At 48.8% G+C, this 13,682-nt stretch overlaps 1 protein-coding gene across 1 annotated transcript in view; it reads left to right on the forward strand.

The window, feature by feature from the left end:
- SLC23A2 (solute carrier family 23 member 2) overlaps nt 1-13,682 on the forward strand; it is a 52,407-nt gene that overhangs the window by 13,318 nt on the left and 25,407 nt on the right. The window contains 3 exon segments of the mRNA XM_066337249.1: nt 8,249-8,514; nt 10,029-10,127; nt 13,050-13,166. Of these exon segments, the coding sequence (XP_066193346.1) occupies nt 8,383-8,514; nt 10,029-10,127; nt 13,050-13,166 (348 nt within the window). The 5' untranslated portion in view covers nt 8,249-8,382.

Raw genomic sequence — 13,682 nt, forward strand, 5'->3', positions numbered from 1 at the left:
ACGGAGCAGTTACACAACTGGGGAAGTATAAAAACGGTGCTAAAGTGCTCCTGGGGGATGAATTTGTGTCTGCATCGTCCAGGCTGCTGCTGCTCCCGGGCTGGAGAGGCGCCGCAGGAGCTGCCTCCCAGAGGCTGCTGCAGGTTTGTCTGGGGATTCACAGCCCAGTGCTGATGGGTGCAAAAACTCAGCTGGTTTGGTGTCGGCATTATGGAAATGAGAAACTTTAAAACTTGTGTTTGCAGGTGTTGGTGACTGACTTTCCGTATCTTTAAAGGTTTGAGGACTTAATTTCTCATTTTAAAGTTGCTATCGCTGTAAAGAGAGATTTACTATTTCAAAAGTGTTTGTTCTTCTCTGTCAATCTATAAACTTTGTTTTCCTTTTACTCTTAAAATGGGGAAAATTTATATGATATTGATGTAGTGAAAAAGATTTTAAGAAAAGTTGAGCACAAAGGTACAGCATCTTGGTTAGTTTCTGCAAGTTTATTAATTCCAAATCTAAATAAGTTACACCAAATGGAAGTGAAGTGTTTATTTCCAGGCAAGCCTAATAGATAACTCGGTGTAAAACTTTTCAAGTGTGGGATTAGTAGCTGGGTTTGTATTGATTACTGGGCTCAAGCTGTTCCCTTTCCAAAGGAGCCACAGGGATGCCTCAGTCTTTGGGAAGGAGCTTCACATCCAGAGCTGAAAAATTGGCACATTACCTCGATTTACTTAATAAATGGGATTTTTCCTAGATGAGTCTCTAACTCCACCTTTGTTTTAATGTGATTAAAGCCTTGGAAAGAAGGGAGCTTTCATCAAAGTGCCAAGTCCAAGTACAAAGCAGGCTGAGAAAGGACCCAGTGTGAGCTCAGGTTGCTTTGAGGGCCATGAAGGAGCTTAACGAGCTGTGTATTAATATCCATAATAACGGGGAGCTATCAGAATGCTGGAATTATTAATTCTCTCCAGGGAGACTGTAAGGACTCCATAGCATTATAAATCACATTGCTGTGTGCCATAGTGTGTGTGAGGTGTGCTGAGCTCCAGGGCAGGCTGTGAAGGCACAGTGAGACAGGGTTTAATTTTTATTTACCGAGTGTGGAGAGCTCTGCAGGTGTCAGTTCCCAGCAGGGGCTGCGCTGCTCAGCGCACAGATAACGAGCTGGGAATTGTCAGCTCCCACCTTCTGCTGGCACTGCTTTGGAATTCCTTTTTACAGCTTCCCCTGTGTCCTTTTCCCACCCCTGTCCACTGGTGGGGTCTCCTGCAAGGTGGCAAACACTGCAAATGTCTAAATTAGGCAAAACTGCTGCCTTTTGGAACAAGAAAATGGGAGTAAGTGGTGAGGGATGAGCAGGAGCTGCTTGGGCAGCAGAGGTTTGTATCCAACACCCTCCAGGGTGAGGGATGCTGGAAACACTCAGATTCCAGCTTTTCCAGTGGAGAGGCACAGCCTAACTAAGCTCTCCGTTAATAACTTGACTAACCAAACTTGTAGTTTTTTGGGAGCTGTGTGATCCTTTGTTAAACATCTCATTCAGCTGGATTTAAGTCCCCTTCTCAGCGAGCTCATTCACACTGGAAGTTAATGAGATTTAGCTAATGTGCTTTAAATACACGCAAGGTTTGAGCTCGGCATAACTCCCCTGCTTAGCTTTGTGGAGACTTGCCCTAAGAACGTTGGTCAGTTATTAAAGCACCCTTCTGGATGGCAGTCAAAATACCAACTACTTAAAAATTCATTAGAGCCTCCGAAGAAAGAATATGTTTGTGCTTTGAAGAGTTACTTTGAAGTGAGGGGAGAAGCTTCTTAAAGCGCCCATCAACTCTTTCTAAAACCTAAACTGAGTGTTTTAAAACTCCAGTGTTAGGAAATTTGGGCATTGAGCAGCGTTTTGTTTGTCTCTGCTGCAGGTAAAGACAGACTGTGTGGTGTTAGGTTAAATTTGGAGTCTGCTTTTCCTGCGTTGTGGATGTGGTTCAGTGGAGGAGGGAAATCTCTGGAGCATTTGGGATGTGGTGGCATTTCAGGGCAGCTTCAGTTCACGGGAAGTTCTCCAGTTCAGTTCACCCCTGCTAAAGACAAATCACCAGTTTCCTGGGACCAAAGACACTGCTCCAAACAGCCCAAGAGAAAACTCACTCCCAGACTGAAGCAGGAGGATGGTTTTTACAAGTAGCAGGAGAAAATTAAGTGTGGGTTCTGGGCACCTCCTTCACATCTGTCAGATGGTGGAAATGCCCTGGAAGGCAGAAAAAAAACGCCTTTTGGGCACTCCCTGGGTGTGTGGACAGTGGGTGGGACCTCCCAGGTGCTGCACCCAGGCACAGATCTGGGATGTAACAGCGTGGAGCAATTGGGCTTGTGGTTGTGGTTCTGCAGACAGGACTTTAATTGCATCTTTAAAGTGCTTATTGGGATTTTTTTAACCTCAGTGATGAGATGTTTGTGGAAATTTTTTAACTGGGGAGAGCCTTTTTCCTAAGAAAACATCCAGCACCCTTTGGACACCTCTGAGTAGCAAAGTTGGGGCTCTTTTGTTGGCTTCAAATTTGGTCCTTAATATTTGAAAAGCCCTTGGTAATGTGCTGTTTCATTTCTAACAGGTTCTCAGGGGGAAAAAAAAAAAAAGTAACTCTAAATAGCATCTGTTTATTTGAGCTGTGAAATAGGTGTGGACAGCTGTGCAGGCTGGAGAGGGAAAAGGGGAACCGTGTTCTGAGGTTCTTCTGGGATTAAAAACAGCAGAAAAGGGACAACACAGATAAATCCTGGAGCTGGTGCAGCTTACCCAAGGTCTGGCTAATAACAAAAAAAAGATGAGATTTGGCGTTTTTAATACCTTAATGGCACAAAATCAGTGCAGCAGTTTTGTGAGGGTGTAGCTAGAGCCAGTGGCGATCTGGAGAAAGCTGCTGGTCCTTAATTAACTGGGAATTGCCTCGCTTTTATGTGGACTCGTGTGTTTGGCCAGGCACAGCAGTGCTCTGCAGGCAAACCTTGTCTGCTTGGAGCCTCTGTGACACTGCTGGAGCCACTCCTGTGGCCTTGATCAGTTTAGTGAAGGGTTCTGGGCGAGGAATTCCTTTTACAACCTGATGTGTTGGCATCCGTCGTGTCCCTTCTGCAGGTCGCAGAAAGGGCATTTCAGGTGCAGTGAGCTCATTTTGTGGGTAGTCTGGTGCCAATCCCAGCCTGTGTCTGTCCTGTCCCTTCTCTCTGTCTCTCTGTCCCTTCTCTCTGTCTGTCTGTCCCTTCCCCAGGTCCCACTGCTGGAATCCTGGCTGGCCCATGGCAGCTCTGTCCCACAGAGGGGGTTTGGGTTCCCTGTGCCTTGTCCTGCAGCAGCAGGATCAGCTGCTTAGCCTAAAAAAGCACTTTTCTACCCCAAACCGAGGAAACCTGGGGCATTTGTTACTGGCTTCAATTCTTCACAGCTGTGACGCTGCAGGAACTGAAATTTTGCTTTGGCCTCAGTGTCTGGTGTGTCCTTCCCACAGTGAGCTCCTCAGGCTTAAACAGGAGCAGGTGGGGTTCAAACTGGTTTTATCTTCTGCTCACACTTGGAACGTGTAACAAGCAAATCTCACACAGGGAGTCCAAGCCCCTTTGCGCATCTCTGTTGTGTGTTTGCTGCCTAAAATACAATCTCAGCCCTGGAGGATGCCTTGATGTGTGTTCAGACACGTCACATGCCCGAGTTCCAGAGGGGCCAACCACTTGGAAGTGCCGTGGGAGCTGCTGAAATTCCAGAGGCACCTCAAGCGGCACAGCTTCTGCCTGAGCATCATCTCTGCTCGCAGGAGAAAGCTGCTCTGTTCACATGAGCCTGGCAGCTAATTAAAATCATAAATTGATGCTGGTAATTAAACAGTGACCTTAATTTGAGTCTGGTCTCCTCAGTGTGTGCAGCAGGCCGAGGTTTTTTTGGCTCCTCAGCCGTCTGTAACAGCCAGGAAGGTTCTGCTTGGCCGTGCCACCTCTCCTTCCTCAGGGAGGTGTGACATGGGACAAACGCCAGCGGGGGATGTTCTGTCCCCAGCTGCTTTTCTCACCACACTTTTATTGCTTCCTTGACCAGTATTTCCCTTGTGCAGCAGGGAAGGGCCACCAAACTCAGGCCAGTCCCTGATTTTCCACAGGATGAGGAGGAGATGCCCACAGGGGCTGGCTGGGGACCAGGACAGGGCTTGTCTAAAGGGACAGGGAAAGTCTGAAGTGTTTTGTTTGTCACTGCGTGGTGGGCTCAGCTCAGCTGGGAGAAATTCAGGATCCAGTTGGAATTCAACCTTTGTGGTTTTAGAAGGTTTTTGGTTTGAGTTTGGCAAATAAGGGAGTACACAGAGCTGCTGGAGATCATTTCACTTTGGAAAAAACTGTAATTTTCAGGGCTGGAAGTCGTGGGGGAGCCTGAGCTTCCTCCAGAGGGTTAATCTTTAGATCTGCTTGTTGCAAATGAGCTTTAGAGCATTGCCATGTCCTGAGCCTGACCTGCTGCCCAGCCCTGGTGCTGCCAGGCCAGCAGCACCTGGCAAAGAGAAGGTAAAAAAAACCCCAGATCAACCCAAACTAAGAGAAGAGCCTCAAGAACTTGTCAGTTCCTCAGGACTGTCACAGCTGGAGGTCAGGTGGGTTTTGTTTTCCCTGGTCTTTGCTTTGCCAAGCTCTGGAGTCCAGTGTTGATGTTGAAAACCCTTCCACTGGGAGGAATTGCCATCACAGCAAATCTGATCTAGGGAATTTTCTTGGTGTGCTTCAGCCAAAAACTATATCCAGTGCTTTTAAAGGAAACAGTGCATGCTGGGGAGGTGTGTGTATTCCACTGCCTGCTCCTCTGGGGGCTCCTGGCCAGTTTTCCCTCCCGTGGCAATAAGCTCTTTATGTCTATCTGCACCTTCTGTCCTGCCCAGGTTAAGCCTTGTATCTCCTTAAGAGATGAGCTTTGAAAGGATTTTTACTGACTCACAGCCAGTTGGGTGCCTTGTGAGGTGGGAGCTTTTTGTGCAGCCTGGGACAGATTCTGTGCAGATTCTGTGAGGTGGGAGCTTTTTGTGCAGCCTGGGACAGATTCTGTGCAGATTCTGTGAGGTGGGAGCTTTTTGTGCAGCCTGGGACAGATTCTCCTGTAGGAAAACCTTTGTGCTCCAGTGGATGTTATTGGTGGTGGAGGTTCCAGAGCAGAGACTTGCAGGGAGGAAAAACATTTAAACACAGTCTTGCATTGTAGATCTCTGTGCCTCTGATGGGTTTTATCTTTTTTTCCACGAACTTTGAGTTGCATCCTGATTTGTTTAAACGAATTAGCAGCGACCTTGGCAAAGGGGAGAATGAGGTGGGTAGTCCTGGAGGCCTGAGGAGGTGCTGTTGTGTCAGAGCAGACACTGTCACCTCTGTGTCCTCTCCTGATGGCTGCAAGGCTGGAGGGAGCTTTTTCCTGCAGAAGAGACAGATGTTGAAGGTGCAGAGTGCCCTTTCCCAGGCTTTTTCTCCTGAACCTACACCAGGGCTGTCTCCTGCCCTTTGTGTAAATGCTAATCTTATCTCCAGCGCTGTAAACCCCTGGCAGCTCCCGGCCTTCTGTGCTAAGCACAGGTATGCACTGCAGGTAACTTGGTGTGGAAAGGTGAGCTTTGTGTCACAGTCCTGGGGGAAATTTCACTTCCAGACTTTCTGTTGGATCCCAGGTGATGGGTTGTACTGGGTGTAGCTGCCCGATGCTGAGTGGCTTTTATCTCTTTCTCCAGGACTTTCCTGCTCCTGAGGAGCTGGATTTGCTCTGGAGGGCTCTAAGAATGCCTGAGGCATGTGGTGGGGCACTGGGGCTGATAAGGAACGGTCTCTCCCAGACAGCTTCAGGCAGCAGCAGTTTATGCGCTGCTCTTTGACGCTCCCGATGGCAGAATCAAAGGATTCCAGAAATCTCCGATGATAATCTGGGCCATTAAAGGCAGGTTTAATTGCTGGGTAGTTCTGGTTTATTTTGGACCAACCCCTCCTGACACTCCTCTCTTTAGGAAAAGCAGCAATGAGAGTTTTTTTTTTACCTGCGAATTGGGAGTTGCCAATTTGGAGGGTTGTTATTTTAACTACAGCCTGTCACCCCTCAGCAATCAGCTGCTCAGGGGCAAGCTTTGCTGCTGTCCTGCTGGAATTCCAAAGAATTCCCCAAGAGTGATCCCCAAGAGTGCTCCAGGCTTGGAGAAGAAGCAGCCCTGCTGTTGAGCAGCACCCAGCAGAGCAGGATTACTGACTCTCCTCTCTCTGGAGATGCTGCTTAATGCCAGCTAAGCCCCTTAGAGCCCCTTAGAGCAGCTCCTGGGACTGGCAGCTTCCCTGGCTCCGGATTTCTTGGCCCAGGCTTAGGGAGGTGTCCTGCTGCCCTTTCCCTTCCCAATCCCACAGGATGAAGCTGCCAGACTAAACCTCGCCCGTCTCCATCTCTGATTTTCTTGGAGAATAAAATACGCCTGCAGTGACAGAAAAAGGCAGATTATTTTCTCTTTGTTCTTGTGTGCTAGGGGAAAAAAAAAAAAAACCACCTTCATTGCTCTACAGTGAAAGCAAACAAAAAAACCCTCCAAAAATCCCAGCCCAGACCTGCCAGTGCCCCCAGATCTTTAACCAGTACCTGTCTCCTCTCTGCCCTGAGCTGCACTTTGAAGAGGAGCTCTGTGGTTATTTGTGAAAATGGGAATGACAGGGTTTTTTCCAGAGCAAGGCAGTGAGTATTCAAACCAGTCTTCTCCTTTGGTCTTCAAGTTAGAAATAATTAATTATGCTGCCTTAATATTTGCTCTCATAAACAAATCTTAACGCTGATTTGCAGGCACTGCCTTCCATCCCATCTTGATTTAATTAATGCTTCAAGGGATCTCACTGCCCCAACCATCTTTTTAATGTGTTTTTTCAAGAGATACCTACCTCACCTTGAAAGATTTAATATTTCTTTCACCCCAAGGAACCAGAATTTTCCAGCAGATGGGCACTTAACAGCTATTAAGAGGTTCTAAAATATTAGCATTCATATATTAGCATAGTCCTGAATTGCCCTCAGCAGAAGAGTCTTTCTCAGGTTTGGTTATTATTGCAGTTAGACTGGAGCTGCTGGCATTTCCTGAGCAGCATCTGGAAGGGAGGCTTAAGGAAAAACCCAAGTTCTGCTTCTTTTTTCCAATCCAAACCTGTGTTTGTGAGTGTCCACGCTCATCATTAACTTGCTTTTGAAGTAACACCAGTGTGGGTGGGTTCTGCTGCTTGCATGGAGGCAGCAAATTCCACTTTCTGTGGCTTTCAAGAGACCATTTTTTGGGTTCTGTCCTGTACTTTCACCTGTATGTGACCTGGGTTCACCTGCAGGTGTTGCCAGCTGTGTTCTCTCTTTAAAGCTCAGTCACCACAGGTTGCAAAACCTGGTTTGCTGCAGGATTTGCTCTGCTGTCCTGTGGGGAGTTTAGGTTCAAATACATTGATTCCTGTTCTTTTGTCTTGGAAGTGGAAGATGTGGGATGTGGGACAGTGGGCTGGCTGGTCTGACTGAAGGAGCAAATGAGGGAGAAGTGTACTGCAGTGACCCATCTGGGAAAACAAGAGAGCCCCACTCAGGTCCCTGATCTTTCCTGTTCCTGTGCCAAAAGAGAAGTGAAACTCATTAAAATACAGAGCTTATTCTCAGACAGTTCCTTCAGCATTCTTGGGCCAGTTACTTGGGAAGCTCTTCCTGCAGCTGAGAATTTGGGGATAATTTGGGTTAGGATGCTTCTGTCTGAAACAGGCTCCCTGGAACTCAGGTGTCCCTCTCTGTCCATCCAGTCTGAGCTTCCCAGGTGCTTTTTATTTCAAAGTTCCTTTCAAGGAAAGGATTTGGCAGTACAGAGGTAACCCTGGGGCAGCTCTGCAAATTTACCCTCCTTGGAGAAGCCAGAGTGTCATCTGTGGTGGATGTTCAGTTGTTCTGCACTGCTCTGTGCCTGCAGTTTGTTCCCAAAAAGTTCTGTGGAAAGGGCTGTGAGATTGGAAAAACCCTGAGGTTTCAGTGTACTGTTACTGACTGAAAAACAGAGGAGAAGAATGAGAGGATAATCAGAGTATTCCCAGTGTGAAAGAATTTCAAACACCTTGACTGATAATTATCAGGGAGGAATGATGAGAGTTGGTGAGTCACGAGCACGAAAGGGAGCCCAGGCTGTGGGGCTCGTGCTTTTGCACATCTATTTTAGGGAATAAAAAAATAACCAATTTCTCCCTTCACTCCTAGGAGCCGTTGCTGCAAAGGACACCCTGATGTCCCAGCTGGATTATTGAGCTGTGGGATTCCTGGAACAGCTGCTGTTGGAATAAGGAGCTGTCCTTAGTTCTTGGCCTGTCCCAGAAGCACCTCCTGGGTGCTGCATGCAAGTCCTGGACGTGCTGGAAACCATGGGGATTGGCAAGAACACCACGTCCAAATCCGTGGAGGCAGGAGGCTCCACAGAGGGCAAATACGAGGATGAGTCCAAACACCCCACTTTCTTCACCCTGCCTGTGAGTAATTCCAGCCAGGCTCAGTGGGAACCAGGGGATAACGTTCCACTTGTGTTGTCCTTTGTTTCTGTGAGCAGTCAGTGACAGACCTGTGCTTCTGCCCGTGGTCATTCCGTGTTCCCAGGACGTGCAGCCCCTCAGGCACTGCGAGGTCAGGGCACTGAACTGTCCTCTTGCTGCAGGCACCACCCTGGGCTGGAGTCTTGGGATCCCTGAAGCTGGAAAAGAGCTCCAGGGTTGTCCAGTCCAGCTTGTGACCGATCCCCACCACGTCCATTAAACCATGAAGTGTCACATCTGCTCTGGTTCTGAGCAGTTCTGAGGGTGTGGGGACACCACCACAGCCCAGGGCAGCAGTCACAGTGCTTAACAGCTCTTTCAGTGGAGAAATATTCCCCAATATCCACCCTGAGCCTCCCCTGGCCCAGCCTGAGGCTGCTCCCTCTGTTCCTGTCCCTGTGCCCTGGGACAAGATCCCAAATCCCAGCCGGCTGTCGCCTCCTGTCAGGGAGTTGTGCAGAGTCTGAAGGCCTCCTCTGATACCCCTTTTCTCCCTCTGATACCCCCCTTTTCTCCCTCTGATACCCCTTCTCCCTCTGATACCCCCTTTTCTCCCTCTGATACCCCCTTTCTCCCTCTGATACCCCCTTTTCTCCCTCTGATACCCCCTTTTCTCCCTCTGATACCCCCTTTTCTCCCTCTGATACCCCCTTTTTCTCCCTCTGATACCCCTTTTCTCCCTCTGATACCCCCTTTTCTCCCTCTGATACCCCCTTTTCTCCCTCTGATACCCCCTTTTCTCCCTCTGATACCCCCTTTTCTCCCTCTGAGCCCCTTTCCCAGCTTCCTCAGCCACTCCTGGGGGCTCCAGCCCTTCCCTGGGGGCTCTGTTCCCTTCCCTGAGCCAGAAGATCCCGCTGAGGCTCCTTTTCTCCAGGATGAGCCCCTTTTCCAGCTCCCTCAGCCCCTTCCCCAGCTCCAGCCCCTTCCCTGGACACGCTGCAGCCCCTCAGTGCTTCTCTTGTGAGGGGGCAGATCTGGACACAGCCCCTGAGGGGCCTCAGCAGAGCCTCCTTGGCCACTTGGGCTCGTGTCCAGCCTGTACTGACCACTTGAACTGCTCAACTGAGGGTAAGAGGCAGCAGCAGGGAGATGTTTTCTTCTACTTCACCTTTTCAGCTGAATCATTCTGTTGTACACGTTCCCTCTCCAGACCTGTTCCAGTCAGCCTGCTGCTGGTTCCCCCTGCCCCAGGCTGACACTGCCCAGGTTTCCAGGAGCTCTCTGTGCTGTTTTGAAGGAGCTCTGTGTGATGTCTGTCAAGTCTCTCTGTGGCCCTGGCCCTGCTGTGACACAAATGACAACTTGCCACATTCCTCGTGTTTTCTGACAAAATGTCAGAGGCAGATGTTCGAGTACCAAGAGAGAAAACTCAGTGACACAGGAGGCGTGATTGCAGAGGAAACGTTTTGGTTTAAAAGGCCTCACGTTTCTCTTTTTGTTACATCTTTAAGGTGGTGATAAACGGTGGAGCCACGTCCAGCGGCGATCAGGACACAGAGGACACAGAGCTGATGGCCATTTACACCACAGAGAACGGCATAGCAGAGAAGGTACTGGGGCTGCCCTGCTGGGGGAGGCCTCACTCTTGCTCTCCCAGCCCCTGCTGTGCCCACAGCAGCTTCCCCTCACTGTGAGGTTTCCTGTCTCACAGCTGCTGACTTGCAGATTCACATCACCCCGGGGAGTTCTGCCCTCATGACTCCTGGTCACACACTTGGGTTGCAGTACTTGGGGCATGACTCAGGAAATGGTGGAAGCAATTCCTGCCCTTGGCTGTGATTTTTCCAGCTTTTTTTTTTTTTTCTCCATTCCTTCATTCCCTAGGCCTGTTCAGTAATAATCCTGCAAGCTGAGATGGTGTGAATCTCAGCTTTTGTTTAAAATAAGGATGAGGACTGTGGTCAGTCAAACTGACTTTGTGGTAAAGCCTTGTCTCTGAAAAGCCTCAACCTGACCCAAGTTTTTCAAATGTCCTGATTGAAACAAGAACAAAACTCCTGGTTCTAAGCAGGGGCATCATGATGCTCCTTCCTTCAAGGCCGTAGTTTCTTTTGGAGCAAGGAAGACACCAAGGGATTCAATTAATGTTTTCCAGCTCAAGACACCAAAATTCGTCCTGAATTTCAGATTTCAAACATTCCCTGAGCAGCCAGGGGTCTGTCAGTGCTGGATTTCACAGGAGGCTGGGCCTGGTGCACTCCCAGCTCAGCCTGCCCAGATGTCTCACTCACATCCCCACAGCCATCATCATCATCACACTCATATTTAATGGACAGGTTTTTGTTGACCTGCAAAAAGTCTTTGATGGCTGACTTTTGGAGCATGCTGGAGCTGGAGTGGAGAGGCACAATCTGATAAAAACCTTGAGCAAAAGGTGTTGGGGTGGAATTTTGCAATGAGATAAGCGATCTCTAGACATGGAAAACATTCCTGCTTTTACCAGACGTGTGCTTTTCTCCCTCCCAGTGATCAGAACTGTGGACCATGGAGAATAATTCACCTAAAAGACACCCTGAGCTTTGGAGTAACCAAATCTCCTTGAGTTAATCTCCTTGAGTTGAGGCTTTGCTGTGGCTCCCAGTGAATGAACAGGGTGGGCAGGGCTGGCACAGGGTGCCCAGAGCAGCTCTGGCTGCCCCTGGATCCCTGGCAGTGTCCCAGACCAGGCTGGATGGGGTTTGGAGCCACCTGGGGCAGTGGGAGGTGTCCCTGCCCATGGCAGAGGTGACACTGGGCCTTAAGGTCTGTCCCAGCCAGGGGAGGGTTGGGCAGGACATCAGGAGGAATTTTTCTGTGGAAGGGGCAGTCAGGGATTGGAAGGGACATCCCAGGGTAGTGACAGAGTCCCCATCCCCAGAGGTGTTCAGAAAACGTGGATGTGGCACTTGGAGATGTGATTTGGGGATGACTGTGGTGCTGCTGCTGTGGTGGTGGTCAGACCTGGTGATCTGAAAGGGCTTTTCCCACCTGAACAATTCCGTGATTCAAAATCCTGATTATTTTTTTTTTCGTGGTTTGGTGGTTTTTTTGTAGAAAATTGGGTCAGGAGAGAACTTGCTCCTTTTTCAGTGGATGAAAAGCTGTCAGTGGAGGGGTTGGGCAGGGACAGTTCCCCTCCTGGCTCTGTGCAGACCCTGTGTCCTGGGGAGAGCATTGCTCAGTGCTCAGAGTGCTTTTGAGAGCTCTCTGAAAGGAGAATTTCTATATTTTGCTTTTCTGCTGTAACACCCTCGACCTTCCCACAGCACTGTGCTCACTTGCACTCCCTGGATGTGGATTATCCCAGTGGATTTGTTTTCCCAGCAGAAAGCTGAGGTGGGAGGGGAGTGCCAGACTGGCTCACTGACCTTGCAGGTGACACCAAACGGGGATTACCTCAGCAAAATCCCTGCATGTGTTGGGATTTTTGGAGAGGTAGAGACCATTTGAGGCAGTCACGAGTCTGGCAGAGTTCCCAGGCTCTGTGTGAGGCAGCTTCACGTGGGCTTGCTGTGTCTTGGGCTGGATTAGGACAGAGCAGTTGTTGTATAAGGTAATTCTTCAGTTACTTGATCCGAAATTACAAAATCTGATACTTCCTCCTGCTTTTATTGTTGTGCTGGGGCTTTGGAGCGCTGTGGGGTTTGTTCTCAGGAATTTCCAAACCAGATGGTTTGGAGGGAAAGGATTCCACGTATTTGTGACAGGGAAATAATGGAGCTGGCTGTTGTTTTAATGGAAAATCTCCCTTCTTTGCAGATGTAAGAATGGTGTTGATGGATGGATGTCAGTTGTGGTCAGTTGTCCATTTGCTCTCTGGCACTGGGGCATGTGGTGCAGAGCACAGCGTGGCCTTGCCTAAATTCCTGGGAGAATTTCAATTCCTGGAGGAATTCTGCTTGACTGACAGAAATTGGTTGAGGATTCATTTGGGTGTAATAATTGCCATTTTTCCTGACTGCGTGAAGGGGAGGCAGAAGAAAAATTATAAATTCTTTGGCTAAAAGTGGTTAACCAAGATGAAATTGGGTAAGAGCAAAGCAGGGAAGCAATTATCATAATGAGGATTTATTTTTGCCAGTGGTTTTGGTCTGTAATGCAAGGACAAAGCTCTTCTGCTTTGGAAACAGCCAGGGCTGGGTCTTCTTCTTAGTTCCAGTTCTTCCCTATTTCCTTTTTTTCTGTTTGTTTGTGGGGTTTGGTGAGGTTTGTTAGCAGTCTTGTCATGATTAATCCATTTTTGGCCAGCGTTTGGCTGCCAGATCAGTTCTGTCATAAATCAGCAATTATAAATAAGTAAGCAGGGAATGGCTGTCAGAAGGGAATGTGTTGGGTACAAATTCAGGAGCTGGATGTGAAAGGCTTTGAAATTGTCACAAATCAGCATTGCTTGGGAGTGCTGAACCAGCCTTGGAGTGTCTGGGAGTCGCCTGACAGTTTAAATTCACTTTATTTGAGCAGCAATAACCTGCTGGTGTCCCCTGTTCCTCCAGAGCTCCCTGGCAGAGACCCTGGACAGCAGTGGCAGTTTGGATGCCCAGAGGACTGACATGATTTACACCATTGAAGATGTTCCTCCTTGGTACCTCTGCATATTTCTGGGCTTGCAGGTAGGTGCCAGAACCGAGGTAGTTTTTTCTTGTGTCATTTTCAGAGCTTGTTGAGGGTTTTGTGTCCAGTTCATTGTGTTTGTGTGTGTGGGTTTTACCCTTCTCCGCTCTCACCTGTTTGAAGAAGGTGTCAAGAGGTTTCTCCTGAAGTTGATCACACTCAGATCATTGTTCTGAGAACCATTTGAGTTCTCAGCTCCTGCATTTGTGAGATTTGCTTTTAAATATTTAGAGTCACAAGCTGCTGTTAGTAAATGAGTGAGCAGAGGCTCGGTGGTGGCCTTCACAAGGGACATTGGGCACCTCTGGAGTTAAAGATGGGCAGAGAGAACGGTTTAGACCTGAAATACTGAATATTAAAGCTGCTACTGCAGTTACTTCAGTTCTGAGAGCATCACCCTGGACCTGGCTTGCCCTTGGAGCACAAGCAGGGGGTGGGCAGCAGGACCCTCCTCCTCCTCTGCTGCATGTGGGCAGCAGAGCAGCTCCACTTCCATCTCCTTCCCTTCTCCAGTG

This window comes from Sylvia atricapilla, chromosome 28, assembly GCF_009819655.1.
Source record: "Sylvia atricapilla isolate bSylAtr1 chromosome 28, bSylAtr1.pri, whole genome shotgun sequence".
Lineage (NCBI taxonomy): Eukaryota > Metazoa > Chordata > Aves > Passeriformes > Sylviidae > Sylvia > Sylvia atricapilla.